General features: G+C 34.5%; 1 protein-coding gene across 6 annotated transcripts in view; it reads right to left on the minus strand.

The window, feature by feature from the left end:
- The window catches only part of tns1a (tensin 1a), a 163,374-nt gene that overhangs the window by 66,235 nt on the left and 76,225 nt on the right, over window positions 1–20,914 (minus strand). For all 6 annotated transcript variants that reach the window (XM_059327620.1, XM_059327624.1, XM_059327622.1 and 3 more), the window contains exons 4-5: window positions 12,970–13,008; window positions 6,931–6,972 (exon numbers count right to left, since the gene is read on the minus strand). In XM_059327620.1, coding sequence (XP_059183603.1) covers window positions 6,931–6,972; window positions 12,970–13,008 — 81 coding nt within the window. The remainder of the gene's footprint in view (window positions 1–6,930; window positions 6,973–12,969; window positions 13,009–20,914) is intronic.

A 20,914-nucleotide genomic window follows, 5' to 3' on the forward strand; every position in this document is an offset into this window, starting at 1 on the left:
CTACTCCTCCTTCTGTCTCATTATCTCTCATTATTTCTGACTCCCCCACCCCCCTTCTCTTGTCTACTTGACTCCCTTTTTTCCCATGTGTTTGTGCACTGTATGTACAGTGTTTGAGCTCCTCTGCTGCACATGTGTTTGACCCTATTTGCCCTTTTATGCATCTAGTGACTGAAGCGTTAAGAAAGCATCAAATATAGAATCACAACAATACTTTTTTTCTCTTCTATCTTTGCATTTCCCTGTTGGTTTAAGCAATAAAACGGCTAGTCATTACAACATTTTTCTCCTTTGTGTGTTTTGTCATACAAAATGACCACAGTATTTTTGATTTACAGCATCTCACTGTCATCCTGAGTCAAACTGATTTAAAGTTTCCCCAGAGTGCACTTGGATGACTCTAACAGGCCCCACACTGACCCATTTATGGTCACAAAGAGGCATTTTAACTCAAAACCACCATGGATGTGTCCTCCTATATGCACTAACCAAATAAACATTCCATGACCATCCTGCAGCCCCCACCCTCCGTCTCTGCTCTAAAAATGAATAGTTTCCTTTTAAATCCCGCAGAATGTATAGCTTTTCCATTTGACTTAAAATGAAAGCGATCTAATCTGATCTAATCTTACACCTTCCCGACCCAATCAGAGTGCTTCAAGCATGGCATTAGCCCACACTTCATAGCAGCAAATACCTAAGTAAGACCAAACTTATACTTATATATTAATATGTATAGGATAAGAACTCCTGAACATCCTTGTCCAATCCAATAATATGTAGGGGGCGGGGCTTATAATACTGTAGTTAGCCACCAGGGGGTGACCCAGATGTTTTGGCTTGGAGATGGAAGGAAGGAGGAAGTGACGTTTCGTCAAATTTTATACCACCTGCATAACTACCGCCAAATAATCTTTTTCTAAACCTAACCAAGTAGTTTTGTTGCCTGCACTCATTACCTTTAGGGATCTTATTTCCTGCCACCAGTAGGGGCGATAATATAGTAAATGCTCCTTTGGGTCCACTAATATATATGGGGCGGGGCTTATAATACTGTAGCTATACTGCAGCCAGCCACCAGGGGGCGATTCAGATGTTTTGGCTTCACTTAGGAGAAGGAAAGAAGGAGGAAGTGAGAATAAGGAGTGTAAAGAACGACAAAGTCCGTACGTTTTGTCACATTTTATGCCACCTGCACAACTACCGCCAAATAATCTTTTTCTAAACCTAACCAAGAAGTTTTGTTGCCTAAACCTAATCCAACTGCCACTTATTGATGTTAACCCCTTGTTTAAAACTGCACCCATTACTTTTAGGGATCTTATTTCCTGCCACCAGTAGGGGCGATAATATAGTAAATGCTCCTTTGGGTCCGCTAATATGTAGGGGGCGGGGCTTATAATACTGTAGCTATACTGCAGCCAACCCCCAGGGGGCGATCCAGATGTTTTGGCTTCACTTAGGAGGAGGAAGGAAGGCGGAAGTGAGGATAAGGATTGTAAAGAACAACAAGGTCCGTTGGGATCTTATTTCCTGCCACCAGTAGGGACGCTAATTCAGTAAATGCTCCTTAGGGTCCACTGATATGTAGGGGGCGGGGCCTATGATACTGTAGCTATACTGCAGCCAGCCACCAGGGGGCAATCAAGATGTTTTGGCTTCACTTAGGAGGAGGAAGTGAGGATAAGGAGTATAAAGAACGACAAGGTTCGAGCATTTTGTCACATTTTTTGCCACATGCATAACTACCGCCAAATAATCTTTTTCTAAACCTAACCAAGAAGTTTTGTTCCCTAAACCTAATCCAACTGCCACTTATTGACATTAACCCCCAAGTTTAAAACTGCACCCATTACCTTTAGGGATCTTATTTCCTGCCACCAGTAGGGCCGCTAATTTATTTCGTAAATGCTTCTTTGGGTCCACAAATGTGAAGGGGGTGGAGCTTATAATATTGTAGCTATACTGCAGCCAGCCACTAGGGGGCGATCCAGATGTTTTGGCTTCACTTAGGAGAAGGAAGGAAGGCGGAAGTGAGAATAAGGAGTGTAAAGAACGACAAAGTCCGTACGTTTTGTCACATTTTATGCCACCTGCACAACTACCGCCAAATAATCTTTTTCTAAACCTAACCAAGAAGTTTTGTTGCCTAAACCTAATCCAACTGCCACTTATTGATGTTAACCCCTTGTTTAAAACTGCACCCATTACTTTTAGGGATCTTATTTCCTGCCACCAGTAGGGGCGATAATATAGTAAATGCTCCTTTGGGTCCACTAATATGTAGGGGGCGGGGCTTATAATACTGTAGCTATACTGCAGCCAGCCCCCAGGGGGCGATCCAGATGTTTTGGCTTCACTTAGGAGAAGGAAGGAAGGCGGAAGTGAGGATAAGGATTGTAAAGAACAACAAGGTCCGTTGAGATCTTATTTCCTGCCACCAGTAGGGACGCTAATTCAGTAAATGCTCCTTAGGGTCCACTGATATGTAGGGGGCGGGGCCTATGATACTGTAGCTATACTGCAGCCAGCCACCAGGGGGCAATCAAGATGTTTTGGCTTCACTTAGGAGAAGGAAGTGAGGATAAGGAGTATAAAGAACGACAAGGTTCGAGCATTTTGTCACATTTTATGTCACCTGCATAAATACCACCAAATAATCTCTTTCTAAACCTAACCAAGAAGTTTTGTTGCCTAAAACTAATCCAACTGCCACTTATTGACGTTAACTCCTTACCTTTAGGGATCTAGGGGATTTAGGGATCTTATTTCCTGCCAGCAGTAGTGGTGCTAATTTAGTAAATGCTCCTTTGGGTCGTATAAGAGAGTAAGAAAATATAACCTATTTTGTCAAATGTTTCGGAGGACTTATTGTACAATAAATAATAAATAATTGTAAACGTAGAAACATAAATAAGTTAAGTCATCAGCATAAATAAGTTAAAAAGATTTTTACTTTTACATGGGTCACGAACATTAGTTTCCTGATCATGTGTTTGTTTGACTCATCGGTCCACCCTGTGCGGACTTTCTCACTCTTTATACTCTATAATTTGACTTTAAGAGCACTTGCTTTGAGCGTCTAACATTGTAGGTTTACGTAGAGGTTACTTGAAAGCCTAGTACTTCATATACAGAGGTATATGGCAAGAGGTAACAACTTCAACACATGGATGATAAATCTGGATCACAACCTCAGCTCAGGATGCTTCTAATTCTACTAAACATCTTGTCTATTTACTCCCAGACACCAATGTGTCATTGTCAAATTGTTTGTGACAACTTTCTATAATTACAGTAAAAAAAAACACAGCATGGTCAAGACGATTAGTAGCCTCTGTGTTGGTATTTTTAGTGCGAGTTTAGTTTTAGTTTCTCATAATTACACCCACATTTCCCATAAACTCTACTGTTGCGAAAGACAATGTTGTTACTTGTGTCTTAATCCATTGTTTTGTTTGTTTGCGCATTTAGAAAGAGAGTCTTGCCTAAGTGCAAGGAAAACAACACCTGCTTCCTGTTGATTTTGGACACAAATTACAAAATAATATTTTGAGGATAAAGCACTGGTGGCCTAGAAAGGTTTGTAGGTGGTTTTGTTGCGGTTAACAGTAGCCTGCATTGAAAACTCAGTCAGACTTTTATTTTCTCACACTGCAGAACTTCTTCTTCTCTCTTTCTCTGTGTGAAGTCACAGCCTGTGAATAAATCTCCTCACAGACTGGTGTACACAGTCCAATCTGTGTTTATAATCTCACTCTGAATCACCGCCGCAACTTCTGCTGCCGATCTAAACACTCGGGCGACGTCTGACTCAAACACTGACTCATTATCGTGTCTCACAAAAGACCGAAGAGGCAAAAAACCAGAGATGCAAGACATGCTTTTATCTTTTTGAATAAATGTTGCTTCTGGTTTGATGAAAGGAAAATAAAGACGCTGGAGCCCCTTGTGATCTAGAAACATTTCAAACAAGCGAACAAATTTCTGCCTTTGTGACTGCCCGTTTTAATGATCTGTTTTCTTTGTGCATTAGTAGTGGTTCTCTCCCCTCTTATTTTTCTGGAATCTTGCCGTCTTTGAAAACCCACCGCCCGTGCACACACACACACCCTTCATGGTTTAGCAATGTCAAGCTAAACATGCATGCCTAGTCTCGGGCCAGGGACTCGTGTTGGCAGCCATTTCTGGCACAGACGAGACACAATTTGCAGTGAACGGGCAGCAACAGATGTCACAGCAGATTTTCTCATTTTGCAAGGTATGTACCAAATATTTCTTGACACTGGCACAGAACATGGAGAGGGTTAAACAGTTTACCTCAGGCCACCTGGCTGTATTAAGTTCTTACTGGAATAATCGTGGACTTTTTCATTGTATGGATCAGTAACTACTCCAATTTAGATTTTTATTTACATTTTGTTTTAACCCGTTTTAAAAACTCTGCAAGGATTCATGTTTTATGGTTTTCCCCACATAAGAAGTAAAGAATAAACCCTCAAACGGGACTGGAAGCACATCTACTCTTACTTCCTCATCAGCCGTGTTTCCATTAAAGTCGAAGGAAATTTTGAAGCAAAATTTTGAAATGTCACATGCGATTTTGGGACGTTTTCTATCAACTGGTTTAGAGCGAATAAACAAAGCTGCATGAATGTACTTTGGTCAGTAGGTGGCACTGTAATGTATTGCTGTAGGCTAATCCGTCATTAAACAGTAGAAGAAGAAGAGATTGGGCGAGAAAGAAAACAGTAGAAGAAGAGTTTGCGCAAAACATGTCACATGCGATTTTGGGACGTTTTCTATCAACTGGTTCAGAGCGAATAAACAAAGCTGCATAAATGTACTTTGGTCAGTAGGTGGCACTGTAATGTATTATTGTAGGCTAATCCGTCATTAAACCATAGAAGAAGAAGAGATTGGGTGAGAAAGAAAACAGTAGAAGAAGAGTTTGCGCAGGAGAGCTACCTCAAAATTATTATTCAGAAAAAGGCTTTCCATCTCTCGTTTAGCGCAACTATTTTCCAAAAAATACAAAAAACAACTCAAGCTACAGTAAAAACTGTGATGCGCATTTTCAAAAGTTTTATTGAATTAGGTGCTTTTGTTTTTCAAGCTTTTCTCATGTGGTTTTTCAAAAAGTGAGAAATTTATTGATGGAAAAACGACGATTGAGAAATTATGGATCTAACCGAACGATGCTCTTTTCCCGCCTACCAACGCTACCTGACTAGGTTGACCACACTGAGCAAAGCAGTGCTGCATCAAGATAGGTTGACCGGCAGTGCAGTCTTTTCCATTACAGGAAACACAAAGACATTTAGCAATATATGTTTGAGCCTACACTGGGAGGGCAGAAGGCCTCCAACCTGCCCTCCACTACTGCTCCTATTCTAGGTTGACCGGTGAAAGGAGCAGTGCAAAATGGCTACCGATGTGGTTACAGATTCCGGGGATATTGCCGGGGTCTGGTCTATATTCTCTGTTAGATGAAACATCGATGAACATCTAGACTCAGATGAGGAGCCTTTTGTGCATCAGTGTGATTTATGTGATGATGAATGTGTCTTTTGATCACCAAATAAATCAGAAAATACTGTCAACAGACATAAAAAAAATGTCTATTTAGATAGGAATGAAACTGGGAAGTCTGACACAAAACTCATTTTTAGAGAATGGCCTTTAAATATGCATTGAATAATTTGAACATTTTGCAAGACACTACCAGTAAATAGTGTAAAAATGTTAAATTAATAGATATCACCATTAACTTCCCCATTGGCTTACTTACAACAGGTATTTTATTGTAAGTTTGATGAGGCATTATGTAAAGCTAACTGTAGGCAAATTTATGAGAAATCTACAGACACAAATAGACTAAATGAAGTAAAATAAACACCGAGATGTTTATTTTGGATATTTTCCTTCCACCAGTCTGAAAGAATACATGTTATGGAAGCAAAATAGCCCAAAAACTCCAAATATTTAGTCTGTATTGTCTCATCTTAAGATAGATTCCTTTCATTTAGAGACTGGTCTCTTTAAATTTAAAGTCTTGTTAGCTGTGTGCCAGAAGTCCGACCCACAGCAACATGAATCTGATTGGCTGGCTGTTATGTATTGCACGGTGCTGCCACCTTCTGCAGTGTGCAGGAACAGTCCCAATCATAATCAGTGTATTATTTATTAAGTGAATATAGTTAATCTATAATCATTCCAGTGCCATACTTACAGTACACATATATATACTGTAGATTTTATGTGAAATATACCACAAAAGTACACAAAATGATGTTCAAATACCATATAGTGTACTTTACATAATGATTGTTATTCTAGCGTTACACTCAAAAAAATAATTAAGCCAAAAATGTGGACTTTATGTAATTTAAGTACATGTAAATTTTCCATGTAATTTTGTTACATACGTTGAATTTAAAAGGTCAAATTAAATGCAATGTTTTCCTTTCATTCAAAAGTAACATAAATAAATTAAATAACGTTAATGAAAATTACATAAACTTAATGTGTAAATTTACTTAAAGTTCATGTATACTTTTACCTTATGAGTTTGTATGAATAAACGTATGGACTTTATAAGTCTCTTTAACTTTATATGTAATATTGAATGAACTCATAAGGTTTATGTAAAATTTTAAGTAAATCTACACATTAAGTTTATGTAGAAATTTACATTAACGCTATTTAATTTATCTATATTACTTTTTAATGAAAGAAAAACATTGCATTTAATTTGACCTTTTACATGCAACATATGTAAAAGGTAATTTACATGTAATTAAATTACATAAAGTCCACGTTTTTGGCTTAATAATTTTTTTGAGTGTATGCTGAATAACAATAAGAGTATTATGGATGAGCAGCTTTTAAAGCATGTCTACTGAGTGATATAAAAGAGGTGTTACTCACCGGTGTATCTACATGCTTTAATGGCAGCTGAGGAGTGGGAGGCTGGAGAGAAAAGAGTCAGGGGTTAGTCATTGTTTCTCTCACACTGAGGAAGAAACAACATGGTGAGAGAAAGGATGAGAAAGAAAGAGAGGGAGAGAGAGAGAGAGAGAGGAGGTGGAGATGTTTTTCAAAGCTCTCTCTCTCCATGTCTGGCTGTCAGTGATACAACACACACACACAGTCATTCAATTAACCTTGAGAAAAAAATCTGTCTGTCTTTTTGATCTATGCGCAGTATACATATAAAAAAGGGAGTGGTGTACCTGGTCTGTGTCTGTCGAAAAGTAGATTCTGTTGTGTTATAATTTAAAGTAAAATACTCTTAAAATCCAAATATCCAAATATGGGCATTGATTTTATCATTATAATTCAGTGGGTTATATTTAATAGTGTGTGTCATCATTATAATCATGTTTTATTTGCAATAAAAAAGTACGCCAAAATAACTTCAAAAGTCTGAATTTATGTTATGTCCATTTAGGAAATATGTTTTTCTTGTTGTAAAGCTTTCTGCTGCTTTTCTTGTATGAAAGATATTAATTTATACCTGGACTGGCTCAGTTCAGCTCAGTCTGTGTCTGTCGAAAAGTAGATTTGTTATAATTTAAAGTAAAATACTCTTAAAATCCAAATATCCAAATATGGGCACTGATTTTATCATCATAATTCAGTGGGTTGTATTTAACCCTTTGATGCACAACATATGGACAACACTTCTAAAGTATAACATGGGTCAAAAATGACTCATTTATCCAAATTTGTATTAAAATTAAATTACTTAATACTATAATAATAGTAATTTGTTTCAAATAGTTACTTTCCACACTCATATATTTAATATATTTAACGTGTTTATGTATCATTTTGTCACACATACAGTGTATCTGGAAGGTATTAACAGAGCTTCACTTTTTCCACATTTTTTTTATGTTTCAGCCTGATTCCAAAATTGATTAAATTCATTTTTCCTTAAAATTATACACACAATACCCCCATAATGACATTTTTGACATTAGAAGCGTAGTGATACAAAAAGGGTTTTTATTCAAAAAGTAAGAAATGAAAAACAAAAAATGAGGATGTATGATGATGAAAAACAAATTGATTGAGGAAAACCTGGAATACTGAATGATGAAATTAATTTATTGCGAAGATATAGAAAATCAAAAACTCAGTCGGGTCACTTTAGACCATGTTGTGCATCAAAGGGTTAATAGTGTGTGTCATCATTATAATCATGTTTTATTTGCAATAAAAAAGTACGCCAAAATAACTTCAAAAGTCTGAATTTATGTTATGTCCATTTAGGAAATATGTTTTTCTTGTTGTAAAGCACTTTCTGCTGCTTTTCTTGTATGAAAGATATTCAGATGATGAATTATTATTATTATGGTTCTCAAAACAAAGCTCTTGGTTTGTGCAAATAGAATATAAAAGAAAAAGCAACTATTGTTTTATGGTTTTCAATAAGACTGGAATTTTTACTGGATTTTACAGGACAGGCCAAAATAATATATATTAAAGTAAGAAATAATAGTAAATATATATATATAAATAAAATAAAACAAAACAAAACCAAAATGTAATAAGATGTCATAAAATAAAATGTAAATGTAAATAAACTTAAATGAAAAAATAAAAAAATGTTTTATGGTTTTCAATAAGGCTGGATTTTTTTACTGAATTTTACAGGAAAGGCCAAAATAATACATATTAAGGTAAGAAATAATAGTAAATAAAAAAATATAATATAAAATAAGATAAAATAAAATGAAAAAAATATATAATAAGCTGTAATAAAATAAAATGTATATGTAAATTAAATTAAATTAAAAAGAAATGTTTTATGGTCTTCAATAACACTGGAATTTTTTACTGAATTTCACAGGACAGGCCAAAATAATACATATTAAAGTAAGAAATAATAGTAAATAAAAAATAAAAAAGAAATAAAAAATGAAAAAGATATATATATAATAAGCTGGAATAAAATAAAATGTAAATTAAATTAAATAAAAAAAATGTTTTATGGTCTTCAATAACACTGGATTTTTTTTACTGAATTTCACAGGACAGGCCAAAATAATACTCATTAAAGTAAGACATAATAGTAAATAAAAGAAAAATAAAAAATAAAAAAATAGATAAAATAAAATAAAATAAAATAAAATAAAATAAAATAAAATAAAGTGAAATTAAATTAAATTAAATTAAATAAAAATAAAATAATTATTTGGTCAAAAAGTGGAAGGGACAGGCAGAGATGTAGAGCAGATACACTATGCAAGGCACACACACACACACACACACACACACACACACACACACACACACACACACACAGAGCTTGACAGTGATCCATGTGTTAAGGAAAATCTCTTAACTGAGTTAAGTACAGCGTCTCAGGCTGATGTGTGCTCTATAAACAGAGCGGGGCCTGTTTAACAAGCTGCTGCAGTCATTTAAATCTGCCGGCGTCCAAAGTAAATAAGAGTAAAGTAGTTACTGCTGCTTGGAATGTTCCTCATTTGGTCATATCATCGGTGGTTAATCTTGAAAATATAAAGCAGGACCGACTGTGTCACTTTTTATTTGACTTTATTGAGCAGAAATCGGAAGAACGATCAAATTGCTCTGCCTGCTGGTTTTCCAATCAGGTCCCAACATTTGCTGAGCTTGCATTCTTTATAGAAGTGAATGAAAACTTCCATTTCAAGCTCATTGGAGGGAAGATGGCTCAAGCCTTAACGTTGCACAGCATAAATCATATTTTGTCCTGTAAAGGAGCTTTAACTGCAGCTCAGTATGTTCTTCATCAGACAGTCTCACACCAAGTCAACTCTCAACGAAGCTTTATTGGAGCTTTTTGTTTTCTGGAGAGGCGTTAACCCTTTGATGCACAACATGTGTCAAAAATGACCCGCATTCATTTCCCATGTTATTTATTGCTAGCTGTGTGTTTCTGTGCTCTTTTGATATCAACTTATTTTATTGTAAATATTCTTTAAATATCTTGTTTTTGACAACAGCAGATCATTATTTTCATTTTGCTTCTCATACTTTATGAAGAAAAAAAGTTTTTGTATAATTACATAGCTAACCACTTGGCTAAGTAGCTTGCTAAGCTAATTACGTAGCCAAGAAGTTAGCTAAGTAGTTAGCTTAGCAAGCTACTTAGCTAACTACTTAGCCAAGAAGTTAACTAAGTAGTTAGCTTAGCAAGCTACTTAGCTAAAAAATGGATGTGGCTCATTTTTGACCCATGTTGTGCATTATAAGACTAGTGACAGAAAAAGGGATTTTATTCAAAAATGAATAAAGGAAAACATAAAATTAGGATGTATGATGATCAAAAACAAACTAATTGAGGAAAACCTGGAATACTGAATGATGAATTATTGCAAAGATACAGAACATAAAAACTCTCGGGTCACTTTAGACCATGTTGAGCATCAAAGGGTTAAACTGGCGAGACTGTTAACTGGCAAATGTGGGAACGGAAACATAAAAAGAAGGGGAGTTGAGTGTATCATTAGAAACTATCAAAAGTAAAATGCTGAACAACTTTGCTTAAGTGTGTAGAATCTCTACTAGAGGTGGGGGGAAATCGATACAGCATAATATTGCCATGTTTTGCGTGGCAATATTTTATCGATTCATGGCCACCAAGTATCCATATTTAACGATTATTTAGCGTCAGTATTTTGGCCCTTTTTTTCCCTGGAAGCTGTAGCAAGGTCACTTTCGAGAATATACTGGAGACATTGGCATCATAAGATAATAATAAGAAAAAAACCTAAATTACTTTAAAAAGACACAAATGATCAAAAAGAAACAAAATTACAAAAAAGGCCACAAATTGGCTGAAAAAACAATAAATTACTTAAAAAAGACACAAAATGACCAAAAAAGACACAAAACTATTTTAAAAAGACACACAATTATTAAAAAAAAGACACAAAATTACCAAAAAAACAAACAGAATTACCAAAAAAGACACAAAATCATAAAAAAAAGACAAAATTATTAAAAAAAGACACAAAATTATCAAAAAAAGTAATTAAAGGGACCTTCCACACTCAACACTGTATAGCGGCATTCATATAAAACTCATATTAAACTTTCATATCAAGATGGGGGCCACAAAATATTGTCACGAGGGCCACAATTGGCCCGCGGGCCGCGAGTTTGAGACCCATGCTATAGTATATCGATTTTTGTCTAAAAAGGTCAAATTTTAAAATGCCTAAAAACGCTCAAAATGGTCTTATCTTATTATAGACTGTAGACACATGTTGTAGTATATTTTTCCCCAGAAATGACAGAAAAACACCATATTTTGACATGTCTAAAATCTGAAAAAAGTCCTACTATAGCATGTGGAATACAATTTTTAATCCCCCATGCTCTCAAAATGGTCTGATGATAGTCTGTAATTGATGCATTATCACTGACATCATCACCATCATATTCTCATCCTCTCTGCAGCTGACAGCAGGACACACAGGGTGTCTCGTTTGAGCTGTACAGACAGGATTTTCCTTGGAGGAAGCTTTTATGGCTGTAACCTCCGACCTTTGACCTCCAGCTATGACCTCACAGTGCGCCCTGTGTGTGGTTCTGCCACAATCCCAGGAAGGATCAGCGCATTACGAAGGGGATTTCAGAGGTCAGCGAGATCCTAAAAGTAGCTCAAATACGAACCTGGTCTCACAGGAATCCGTGAAATAGCCACGGAATCGCTCAAATTTCCGTGAAACTGACACGGATTTGGCTACAATGCAAGTTAATGACAGTCATATCCCGTGGCTATTCCATGGATATTTGTTCCTATTGGTTTGTTCCAAGTCACGTGACTTTCAAGGTCCCAGCGGTCAGAACAAAAAACATGGCGGACAGTTCTCTCATTTTTAGTGAAAAAATTCAATATTTTGACTTAGTTTCTGCATAAAAATGGATTTTGATCACATTTCTAGCGAGAAATATATGTTTTATTTTCTAAATATTCACTCAGTGAATGTACATAATCACTTTGTATGTTGGTTTGTTAGTTTTATATGAATGGCACTTTACCATGTTGAGTGTGGAAGGTCCCTTTAATTACTTTTTTTTGGTAATTTTGTGCCTTTTTTTTAATAATTCTGTGTCTTTTTTAAATAATTTTGTGTCTTTTTTAATAATTCTGTCTTTTTTTAAATCATTTTGTGTCTTTTTTTTTTAGTAATTTTGTGCCTTTTTGAAATAATTTTGTGCCTTTTTAAAATAATTTTGTGTCTTTTTTTAATAATTCTGTGTCTTTTTAAAATAATTTTGTGTCTTTTTTAATAATTCTGTTTTTTTTAGTAATTTTGTGCCTTTTTGAAATAATTTTGTGCCTTTTTAAAATAATTTTGTGTCTTTTTTAATAATTCTGTGTCTTTTTTAAATAATTTTGTGTCTTTTTTAATAATTCTGTTTTCTTTCAGTAATTTTGTGCCTTTTTAAAATAATTTTGTGTCTTTTTTTAATAATTCTGTTTTTTTTAGTAATTTTGTGCCTTTTTGAAATAATTTTGTGCCTTTTTAAAATAATTTTGTGTCTTTTTTTAATAATTCTGTGTCTTTTTTAAATAATTTTCTGTCTTTTTTAATAATTCTGTTTTCTTTCAGTAATTTTGTGCCTTTTTAAAATAATTTTGTGCCTTTTTAAAATAATTTTGTGTCTTTTTTAAATAATTCTGTGTCTTTTTTTAATAATTCTGTGTCTTTTTTAATAATTCTGTCTTTTTTAAAATAATTTTGTGCCTTTTTAAACTAATTTTGTGCCTTTTTGAAATAATTTTGCTCCTTTTTAAAATAATTTTGTGTCTTTTTTGGTAGCCACGGGATATGACTGTCATTAACTTGCATTGTAGCGAAATCCGTGTCAGTTTCACGGAAATTTGAGTGTTTCCGTGGCTATTCCACAGATTTTCTGTGAGACCATGTTGCAAATACACACATACTGCAGAAAACTCACCAGCTCATAGTTGGTAGTTGTTTGACATGATGTGGTGACCTGTAAATGGAAGAGAGAAATCATGAGTGGAGAAAAGCATTAAAATCTGCTGAAAAAAGCTGTAATAGTCGACTTTTAAGTAGATCACATTAAAAAAAGAGGAGACAAAACGGTGACAGGCATAAACTAGAAGCATCTTCTCATCTCTGCAGTACTTTAGGACAGTGTTTTAAAAACACGGCTGCAGGAATTGCATCTATTTTTGTCGGCACAGGGAGGGAGAGACATTTCTGAGTGTTTCCTCCTGAATGCCTGAGTATTTCCCAAATCACCCTCAGCAGGACAGAAATAACCCCGGCCTTAAAAAAAAAAGTCCTTTTGACTGGTTCTCTGTGTGGGAAACATGTCAGGGCCACTCCAGGAGAAATCACATTGAGTTCACATTAAGAGGACGCTTCCTGTAGAAGTCAGAAAACAACTGCTGGGGGTTCACACACATGAGTTGGAGACTGAAAATATGACTTTATAATTCATTTTGCTAATATTTTTCCATTGAGAGAGGCAAAACACAACACAAAGTGCAGAGTCAAGCAAAAATCATGCGAAAAATCGAAAAAAGACAGAGAGAGAGAGGTGCCAGAGACTGACTGTACTATTCCATCTGGAAGTTTTCAAAATAAAAGCACACAATTGGGTCTTGGTTACAAAATTTGGCATCAAGGTTTTTTTTTCTTTCTCGTTTTGTTGATAAAATTTTAGAGAATTATCAAAAATGTCATACCAAGCAGAAAAGTGGAACCAATGCAGAAGTGCCCTTAACCTGCATTCTTTTTAATGTCCTGCAGGGGGCGACTCCACTGGCTGCAAAAAGAAGTCTGATTGTATAGAAGTATATGGGAATATAACCCTACTTCTTTTACAATTCATCATGTCATGAAATATTTTCCTAATGCTTCCTGTAGAAGTCAGAAAACAACTGCTGGGGGTTCACACACGAGCCTGAAAATATCACTTTATAATTAATTTTTTTCCATTGAGAGAGGCAAAACACAACACAAAGTGCAGAGTCAAGCAAAAATCATGCGAAATTATCGAAAAAAGACAAAGGTGCCAGAGACTGACTGTACTATTCCATCTGGAAGTTTTCAAAATAAAAGCACACAATTGGGTTTTGTGGCAGTTTTGGTTACAAAATTTGGCATGAAGGTTTTTTTTCTTTCTCGTTTTGTTGATAGAATTTCAGAGAATAAATAATGTAATTTGTCAATGCAGAAGTGCCCTTAACCTGCATTCTTTTTAATGTCCTGCAGGGGGCGACTCCACTGGCTGCAAAAAGAAGTCTGATTGTATAGAAGTATATGGAAACTTTGTCACATAATTTCCTAATTATTTATTGTCTCAATTTCTAATTTCACGTCTTCTTCAATACAGCATGATGTTAATTTTGTAAATTATGATAGAAAATAGAAGATATGCTATTATATTACATTTATGTCCACTCTTATATGCAGCCAATGACTTGAGTATGATGTCGTCTAATGCTTTATTGTGTCAGACCAACAATCTAAAACTCAAATATATTAAATATACTATGAAATAGAAGGAAAAAAGCGGCAAATCCTGCCATGTGAGGAGTCAAACGTTTTCTATTTATACTTGAATAATAACAAAAATGAGTAATAGGTTATAAAAATGGTTGCTATTTACCAGATTGTTCCACTATCTGGTACATATTGTTTTTAGAGCTGATAAAAACAGTTTATTCGCAAAATTGCACTAAATCTGGGACTGCCAGTGGCTCTTTATTGCAGTAAACTAGCAGCTGTAATAATATTTCAAATGATTATTTATTATAGATTATACTAGTAAGTAGTAAAGGTGGAATATCTTTGGATTGGCACCATAACAAATAACACCAACAAGTACCACATTAGCCCTTTGGAGTTTGGGGCTGTTTTGTTGGTTTTGACTCTTTTTCATTCTGCCTGTATATGCAAATTAAATAATGATCACCAGCTGGTATCATCTTTTTCAGCACAACCTCACCTGATTATTATTTTGTCATTCTGACTTACTGGATCAACATTTGAAAACACAAAAAACACACAAAAAATATACAAAAAACACATAAAAAAAAAAAACACACAAATTACAAAAAACACATAAAAACACATAGAACACACACATAAAAAACACACAGAAACACACGTAAAAAACACACAAGAAACACACAAAAACACACAAAAAAATTACGAAAAAACATAAAAACACACAGAACACACACATAAAAACCACAAAAACACAGACCAAGAAATGACAAAAAAAAACATAAAAACACACAGAACACACACATAAAAACACAAAAACACACAAAAAACACAAATAAATTACAAAAAAAAAAAATAAAATGAAAAAATTACAAAAAAAACCCTGATAAAATCACACAAAAAAAGTAAACACACAAAAGATTGCATTGAAAATGTTGTAACGCACACTGCAAAATCTGAAAAATCTCTGCAAAAAAGTAAAATCACGTTACTACACTTGGTCGTGGTGATTTTAACCTTTGCTGAAAAAGAGTTGACGCACAAAATTGGACATGGAAACTTCTGGAAAAGCCAAAACTTTAGAGAAAAGCTGACTGCAGGGCTCCATGCTGCTTCGTTTATATGTCATGAAGAAGTGTTAAATTAAATATAAAATGATCAATTTATAACGAGGAACGACGGAACAATTCTTACCTAATTTTTGTTCGAACAATATCTCATTATACAGAAAAGGAACCCAAAATGTGTACATTGTATAATAGTTTAATTGTGCAATAAAAGCTTGTGTATATATAAAAAAGATTATTCTCACTGTACTGTACTTTCAAAATAAATAAGTAATTGTGCATAAAAATGAGAAATGTCATTTTCTTACAAAAATAATTGTAAGTGTTGGTAAGTCTCATTGTTTCAATCAATGTATAATATATCTTCCAAATATACTTAAATAAGATGTTTAAATAAGCCAAAATAAGGGTTTTGATTGCTTAGATATCATCTTTGTAGTTATTAATGTGCCCCCCTTATTAAACACTGGCCCCTGCTTAGCCCCCACAGTAAAATGAGTCTAGAACCGCCACTGTACTCCAGAGGGTTAACTGTATTCGCTCTGATCTCAGGTCAGTTATTTTACTTGATCGAGGGAAATTTCATCCAAACCCCACTTTGCAACTGTAAAAGAAACTTTTAAAAAGCTCCTTTTGTCTTGTGAAACAGCATCCTGTCCCCCCTCTGAGCTGTGCAACAACATGTTTTTTCTGTAAAACAACAGTAAGTCTCCCAACAAACACAAGTGGGTGGCACACCAGTACTATAAAATGCAGAATGGAGGGCCAGTACCTGTTGCCAGACCTCCCAGCAACAGTATCACTTGTCCCCTAATTATACTATCACCTCAAAATTAGAGCCGTATTGATTTCCTGATGTTGCAATGCTACATGTAGCACCTTTAAATAGCGGGCCATTTTGGTACTCAAAACAGTTTGCTCATAGTATCCATGACAAAGTGTGGCTCCTAATAGTCTGCATAACCCTCTGCACCACAAATCACTGATTATGATGCAGAAACAGGCACTCTGAGTGACTTCCATCTGATTGTGTTTACTTTAGCGCGCACGGATAAACATGCATGTGAGAGTGCATGGATGCATGTGCAGTTGGAGTTTGGGGCTATTTTGTTGGTTTTGACTCTTTTTCATTCTGCCTGTATATGCAGCCACTTTTTTTTTTAGCACAACCTCACTTGATTATTATTTTGTCATTTTGACTTACTGGATCAAAATTTTGAAAGACAAAAAACACACAAAAAAGGATACAAAAAACACGTAAAAAAAAAGCACACAAAATTACAAAAACACCCATAAAAACACACAGAAACACACATAAAAAAGACACAAAAATTACAAAAAAACACCATTAAAACACACAGAACACACAAAAAAGACACACAAAAAAACATACCATAAAAACACACAAAAAAGACACAAAAACTACAAAAAACACACAAAAATTACAAAAACACCCAGAAAACACACATAAAAAACACACGGGAACACACAAGAAACACACCAAAAAATTACAAAAAAACCCATAAAAACACACAGAAACACACATAAAGAACACACAAGCCACAAAAACACACAAAAATTACAAAAACACCCAGAAAAACATCCAGAAAACACACAGAAAAAACACACAGAAACACACATAAAGAACACACAAGAAACACACAAAAACACACCAAAAAATTACAAAAAACCCCCCTAAAAACACACAGAAACACACAAAAACACACCAAAATATATAAAAAAAAAACCATAAAAACACACAGAACACAAACATAAAGAACACACAGAAACACACATAAAGAACACACAAGAAACACACAAAAACACACCAAAAAATTACAAAAAACTCATAAAAACACACAGAAACATACATAAAGAACACAAAAACACACAAAAAAATTACAAAAAAAACATAAAAACACACAGAACACACACATAAAGAACACACAAGAAACACACAAGAAACACACCAAAAAATTACAAAAAACCCCATAAAAACACACAGAACACACAGAAACAGACACTCTGAGTGACTTCCATGTGATTGTGTTTACTTTAGCGTGCACGGATCAACATGCATGTGAGAGTGCATGGATGCATGTGCAGTTAAAGGCGCAGCAGCCGGAGTCGCAGCGTGTTGACGGATGTTTACGGGCGGCGAGATGAGAGCGCGCTATCAGAAGACGACAGACTGGGGCAGGAAGGAAGCGGCTGTAATTAGTTTGCTCTGGGAAAACAAAAGACTCATTGACTTTGTAATGCTATCATCAAGCGTATCAGAGTACAGTAGTGGATAACATCGCTGCACAACTGATCCCACCCAGCGCTGATATGCAACGTGATGGCATCTGTCCACCAGCCAGAGCTGATATGAGCCCCACTAGAACATGAAGGAGCTGACCAAGAGGGGACTGGCTATGCATTAACCCTTTATCAGGCAAAGAACTATATTTGGTAACTTCAGGTAATATTTAGAGAAAAAAGTTGCAAATTTACTAGATTAAAGTGGCAGATCTACAAGAAAAAAAGTCAGATTTAAGAGATTTAAAGTGGCAAATCTGTGCGAAAAAAGTTGCAGATTTACGAGAAAAAAAGTGGGAAAAAAGCAACTTTTTTCTCCCAGATTCACCACTTTAACCCTTAATAGGACACTCACTGAAATACTTGCAAATTCCAAATTTCAACCCTAGAGAATATTGGAGGATATTACATACTGCTAGAATGTGTAAAAAAAACATACGAAAATAATATTTTGAGAAAAAAGTTTACGAGATTAACCCTATAAAGCCTGAACCATGAAATAATTGCCAGAAAATTCAATTTTTGTAAAAACTGAGTGCTTATTAACCTGCTGACGAATTTTAAGAAATAAATAAATTGCATATATGAATTCTAATTTGTATCATATTTGATACATCAGGTCTTTTTGTGCATTTTGTTGCTCACAAAGTTTGTTTTTCTCGAACTAACAAAAACATATAAACCCTAACATTTTTAACCTATTAAGACTTTGACTTTTCCTTTTTCCTCAAACATGCAAAATACATATTTTTTCCATATAACACAACATCATACATCAGCTAATATGAAGTTTTTTAATGCAGCAATGACTGATCCATTCGTGGAACCTGCATATCATTTTTGCTACATCTGGTATTTTTGAGGCAATTTGTTGCTCAGTTTGTTTATCTTCAACACATGTTTACATCAGGTTTTTGATGATGTAGAGGCCTCAAAAATTACTGTATGTGTAATTTTTTCACTAATATGATACACTTGGCTTTATAGGGTTAAAGTGGCAAATCTACAAGAAAAAAAGTCACAGATTTAAGAGATTTAAAGTGGTGAATCTGTGCGAAATAACTCGCAGATTTACGAGAAAAAAGTGGGAAAAAAACAACTTTTTCCTCCCAGATTCACCATTTTAAATCTCATAAAGCTGCGCATTTTTTTCTCGTAGATTTGCCACTTTAATCTCGTAAACTTTCTTCTCCATTACTCTCCAGGGTTGAAATTTGGAATTTGCAAGTATTTCATTGAGTGTCCTATTAAGGGTTAAAGAAGAACTTTGCTATATTTTTAACACGGCCTGCATTTTCCAATTTTTTTCAATTGATCCAGTACTGAGTGAGAGCACTGCAGCCATTAATTAACGCTCAGAAACGTATGTTTTATTTAACCCATAAAAAACCCAGACCCATTTATCCTTAAAGGAAAATTATGGGGGATATACCACGGACCAGGTGGACACATTAAATACTACCCCTAAAGGTCAAAGATCTGTGATGTGTCAAAAATGTCACATTGGCCGTTTATGGTATTTATTTTTAAGATATTTCTTATTTTAATATAAATAAACTTGACACCTTTTCTGCTTACAGAAACACAAATTTGCCTTTTTCTCTGCATCTCCACAACATATATTAAAATTGTGACATTAATAGTGCTGTTTAACAACAAATTATTTTTTCAGATTTGTTTGTAAGTAGCAAAATAAGAATAAATCAATAATAAATAAAAACAAATAATAAACCCTAATAGGGTTAAATGCAATAAAGGACGTCCTATTAACAGAATAGAATTGTTAAATGGTTTTAAACTTTTAAACTAGCTACTTTTTAATATTTCTGTTTCCAGTCACAGCCACATTTTGGAGAAGTCACTTCTTTATGGGTTAAGTAATCGCCAAAAATACACAGTTTATCATAGAAAGACACTGTAGAAACATGCATAGTCAGCAAAATTTTCCTTCAGCCCTTGAATGGATCATAGGTTATGAAAGTTTCTGTTCGAAAAAGTCACCGAAATGAAGCATAAAACTGTGATATTTCTATCAAAATCACTTCATTCTACATGTCTCACAAAATGTCTCGCAAAAAACAAACTATTTGCAATAACTAGATCGTGTTAAAAACTATAAATTCTGCACTCCTCAGTGCAACTAGGAATTTATTTTGCTTAGACGAACAGTCTTGTGAAAAATATTCAGTGAAAATCAAACAGAATTGCAGGCTGCTTACACAGAGCTGAGAGGAGAGGACAGGACAGGAGAGGTTATAAAAATATAAATAGTTAAATACGTATAGCACTTAGAGACCAAATTTTTTTTTGATACTTGTGGGCCCTTGGAAAAGTGTTGCAATGAAAAAGTAGTAGGTGCAAAAATATTATATGACAGAACATTATAGCTTCCAGTTGCAGCATTTAATACTGGACAAATAAAAAAAAATGGTGCCCTGATTACTCACTTTGACAGAAACATGGCACAATAGGGCCCAGGTTAAAAAAAACAACTTAACTTTGCCATTTTCAATATCATAAAATCTGATTTTATGAGCCAACATTTATAAGCCTTCAGTCCAAAGCATCCCTGAGGCAGTGTGCAGAAAAATAAAGATTTTACAGACCAAATGTACGTGTCTCAACCCATCAATGGTCAAGTTAATATCCAGTCCTCTAGGTCAGTTGGAGGTAACACTTTACAATAACCATCATTTATAAATGGTAAACAGATAGTCTATTAATGTTTAATCATCATTTATAAACCATATATAGGCCATTTAGAATGGTAAATATATAATTTATTAATGTTTAACTAACTACATCATTTATAAATGGCAACTAGATGGTATATTAATGTAAGTTTAAACAATTCAATTATAATTAATAGTTTATCAATAGTTTTAGTTGCACTCATTATAACATTTTTAACACCATATTAAGTATGTTCATGATTTTCAAATGATTCATATACCTTTAAGAAATTGGTTGAAAACATTTAACGATTAAATTTGTATAGCACTTTGTAAATGGTTAATAATTGGTTTATAAACCATCTATAAATATCACTTA

This window comes from Centropristis striata, chromosome 24, assembly GCF_030273125.1.
Source record: "Centropristis striata isolate RG_2023a ecotype Rhode Island chromosome 24, C.striata_1.0, whole genome shotgun sequence".
Classification (NCBI taxonomy): Eukaryota; Metazoa; Chordata; class Actinopteri; order Perciformes; family Serranidae; genus Centropristis; species Centropristis striata.